The sequence below is a fragment of the Humulus lupulus genome, chromosome X (genome assembly GCF_963169125.1).
Source record: "Humulus lupulus chromosome X, drHumLupu1.1, whole genome shotgun sequence".
NCBI classification, from domain to species: domain Eukaryota; kingdom Viridiplantae; phylum Streptophyta; class Magnoliopsida; order Rosales; family Cannabaceae; genus Humulus; species Humulus lupulus.
In genome coordinates, this window is record NC_084802.1 from 208,996,886 (window position 1) to 209,001,187 (window position 4,302).

At 36.9% G+C, this 4,302-nt stretch overlaps 1 protein-coding gene across 1 annotated transcript; it reads right to left on the reverse strand.

Moving 5' to 3' along the window:
* Positions 1–426: 426 nt before the first annotated feature.
* On the reverse strand, positions 427–1,979 carry LOC133803441 (protein PHOSPHATE-INDUCED 1-like). The gene has a single exon (XM_062241490.1). The coding sequence runs from the start codon at positions 1,612–1,614 to the stop codon at positions 673–675; it is 942 nt and encodes a 313-aa protein (XP_062097474.1). The 5' UTR covers positions 1,615–1,979; the 3' UTR covers positions 427–672.
* Between the last annotated feature and the right edge of the window lie 2,323 nt (positions 1,980–4,302).

The following is a 4,302-nucleotide window of genomic DNA, read 5'->3' on the forward strand; positions in this document are numbered from 1 at the left end:
TGGCCGATGGGGACATCGGACTCCCAAGAGAGGGTGATTGTGACTGTCAGAATCCTGTGATCCGTAAGGGGAAAGACCGGGTAAAAAGCTGTGCAATCCCACACCGCCTAGAGAAGGTCAAGTGTGATGATTCTAAGACTGTGTAGGTATGGGACTACTTAGTTTTCGGTACTGTAAACTATTCGGAATTTTCTGAAAATTTGCAAAATGCTCTAAATAGCTACAATATACACGGTCATAAAAAATCGTTCCGAAAACTGTTCACGAGTTGAGAATACTGAGAGCTCCACCGGTATAACTTAAAGTGAAGCCCCAGGAAATTCTCCTATCTTTTTCTCTGTTTCGAAATAGCATATAACTCCTATTTTTTTTATAAAAAAAAAACCATATAACTCAGGCGCTCGATCATGAACTTACTTATTAAAGCATATGCATAATGATTAATGTGTAACTTTGTAAATGTTTTGTTGTCACTTATTTGTCTTTAATAAGAAAGTTTTAACCCTATATATAACTGCAAAGAGCTTTATGTAATAAGCTGTGATGTTTAAACATGTCTTCTTCGTCCAATCTCACTTATTATTATAATTATCGGTTTAATAAACAAGACTAAGAAGAGTTAAATATATATACAATATCATATCGGTCAACCACGAAGAGATACGTCTCTCCCTAAACCGTTGAACACTGAGAACTAATTGGATCAAACAAACCCGGTAACATATACTTCCTCCCATTCACACCCACCGAGTTATAGCTCGCCCCGGTGCTAGAATCGACTAACACCTCCCCAGCGTAACCCGGGTAGGCTCCCTTGCCGTAAACCCCGGAGCAAGCCGAAGCCGCCTCGAGTGGTGCGTCTGCTGAGCCAAGAAAGTACCCATTCCCAAACGGGTTGGTGACAGCTCCGGCTAGAAGGCTGGCGATAGTTACTATCATCCCATCCACTCCAACGTCCCCATTTGGCGCGCCAAGTGGCTCCGTCTGTGGTCCGTAAATGGGTTGGTGAAACGGCCATGCGCATTGACCCGGGCACTGAGCCACCGAATTTCCAACCCAGAGGAAGACCGATTTGTTCTCCGACTCGGAGCCGTGGAACCCGCAGTTGCTCATGCAAAACCCCTCGACGGCGACGTCTTGGGCCGTGAGAATCATAGTTAACCAGCCGGGTTTTGCGTTGATGAGACGGCGAGCCAGATTGGTGATCTCTGACTTCTTAAGGAGTTTCCCGGCGGAGCAGTCGTCATCGGAGACCTGTTTAGACAAAACAAGTCGGGTTTCTCGTTTACCCGCTTTCTTAGAGTACGTACGGACGATGTTCCACCACCGAGAAACAGACGGCGAATTAACGGCCGTTTGTTTGTGTTTGGGGTCAAGAGAAAGAAGAAAGTCAACGACGATGGACTTCTGGGTTGGTGAGAACTTTCCGTACCATAGTATGGAAACGGGGATGTCTCCTTCGAGTAAGTCGCCGTTATGGTACGTCACAGTCGTTGACGGCGGTTGGTACAGTGAGGTCAACTTTCTCGTTGCGAGACACGTGTCAGTCAACGTTGAGAGAACGGAAAAGAGAATGAAAAATATTGATGACCTGGCAAATGGAGAGGAACCCATTTGGATTTGGTCTTAAGAAAAAGTTGAGTCTTTTGTTTCTTCGGTTCGAGTGTGAGGAGTGGAAGGTGAGAATAGTCCATTATTTATATATGGGTAGCCTTGGTGCGTGAACTGATCTTAATTGGGGTGAATGCAAAGCTTTCAATAGAAAGCAATTCTTTGGTATATTAAAATATAGAGAGTTGTTCACGAGAATTAGGTTTGCAAGATAGATAAGATTAGAAGAGAATCTATTTCTCTCTCTTGAATATTGGTAACAGAGTTTAAAATATGTATAGAGATTAGAAATAAAGTTTGTTATAACAAGCTTTTGGGTGACGCCATATGGTATTGTTTTTTGGTTACCAAAATGGAACTTTGAATATTGGCGGGGCAGAGTGGGCGAATAATAGTAGTAGTAATGGGTTGGGTTGGGTTGGGTTGGGTTGGGTTGGATGAGCCAGCATGTGCCTCTCAACATCTTAAATTTTCAAATAATGTGCTTCTCTTGTATCGAGATTCATCATCGATTTTAGCTGTATATCAAAAATTAAGTTATCGACTAGCCATTTATAATTATAATTGGTTCAGGATAAGGATAAGGATGTATACCAAATAAATACTGCATCTTTTAACTTAATTTATTTTTTATATTATTACTTTATTAGCAAGACCCAAAAAGTTCATTACATGAAAATAAGGAAGGATCAAGTCCAAGACTCAGTTTGGCTGAGTTTCTACTTTTAGCTTTACAGTAATCTTTTTTTGAGAAAGCTAACTTCTGTTAAAAGAATTTTCTAAAAACAAAAGTTGAATCTTAATAATTATCCAACCAGCAACAGAAGTATTTTTGGAGTTTCAAAAGCTCAAAAACAGCTTTTAAAAATTCTGCCAACCATGATCAATCTCATACGGCAAATCATAAATAATGACATGAATAATGTCAACTAACACCATACAATCTAATACATTTGCTTTAATTAATTAATAATCGCAAATCATAATCAATAACCCAAAGGGCAAACAATAGCAAAAACAAATGCTAACAAAATTGGCATAAACGCTATAGTTGTTTCTTCTATCTACCATACCCACATTCACACATGGGAAAACTCCTAAAAGTAACATAAGAGTCTAAAACAAAAACAGCCATAACATAACAACATCAAAATAAACTAGTGCTAAGAAATAATTAATGGCTTCCAAAAATAAGAGAGACACAAACATCACAGTCGTAGCCATCGAATTAAGGAGATGAAGCACCACCAAGGTCTCTCCATGCATCGCAACGCCCAGAGAACTGTCGAGCCATATCCTCCAACCAGTGCTACAAATCTCGAGTAACTCATCAGATCCATGCTATCCTCCACTCATTGGCTAAGAACCGTTATGGATATTAGAGAAAATACTATTTTAGTTATTACTACATATATTTTAGCTAAATTTCAATGATAACTTTTTTATTTTAGAAAAATATATATGTATATAATAAAATTGATCTTTAGTTGATTTTAGTTAACAATAAAATAAGACTCTTTTATCTTTATTTAATTATAAGTCATATACTTTAAATTAATTATATTAAATTTTTAATTTGATTGGTATATATATATAGATTGCAGCCGACCCAAAATAGTACTATTCCTATTCACTAATAAAGAGAGATGGCAATGGACTGGTATGATCATCTCTCTATTATCTATCATAATAATTACCTAGCTAGCTACCAAATTTAAAGTTTGATTATGATAAAATAAAAAAGAATTAATATTAATATTGTGACATTAATTAACTATACATGGATTATTATTAATAAATATTATCCTTGGTGATATGCAGGAAGGAATCTGAATACTATTCATGTCTCTGAAAAAAAAAGGTAGCTCCATGAATTGATCATGAGGTACCCCAAAAAGGTGGAGAGAGGCGTACTTTAACATCATGGGATTTATTTATATATGAACCTCTCTGAAAGGAACTTAACAAGCCACCCATGCTCTAGCACTAGTGGGCTTTCACATGTAGTAGTCAAAACGCCATGCCCTGTACCTTTACCTGTACCCAAAACTTATTCCATACTACTCATACTCAATCCTTTCTTTTCTTTTCTTTTCTGCCCAAAATAATAAAAGTAAAACAATAATTAAACAAAGAAAAAGGGGTTCCATAGTGTCAGGTTAAGTTCCAAAAGGAGTGGTGGTCACCATGTATAACAGGTACAAAATGACTGGTATAATGAATGATGATATATCATCATCATTATATACCTTGATCCATATATATATGTTCAGAATTTTCGTTCCAAGTTCTCAGTACCTTATCCGTTTCCACCCACCAAGTTCCATCAGAATAATGAATAATCAGCTACTTGTATTAACATGTATATATACTCAATGTTATTGGTGGCTTTTATTTCCAATATAATAATATTAATTTCAAAGTTGAAAATAACATGTATGTATAATTAAACACAAATTAATCATATTGTTATAAGGTATATATATAGGGATAGAACAATATTGCAGTCTTTAGAAATTTAAGCGTACCTCGCATATCTCAACGGTGCGTGCTCAGAAGGTCGAGACACAATCTTATGAGAAACGCACATAATTTGACTGACCAGCAGGTAAACAACTCTTCAACTGCTGTTAACGGTTTTAAACCGCACCATAACAATTATCATTAATATTGTACGTATTTATTTATCTA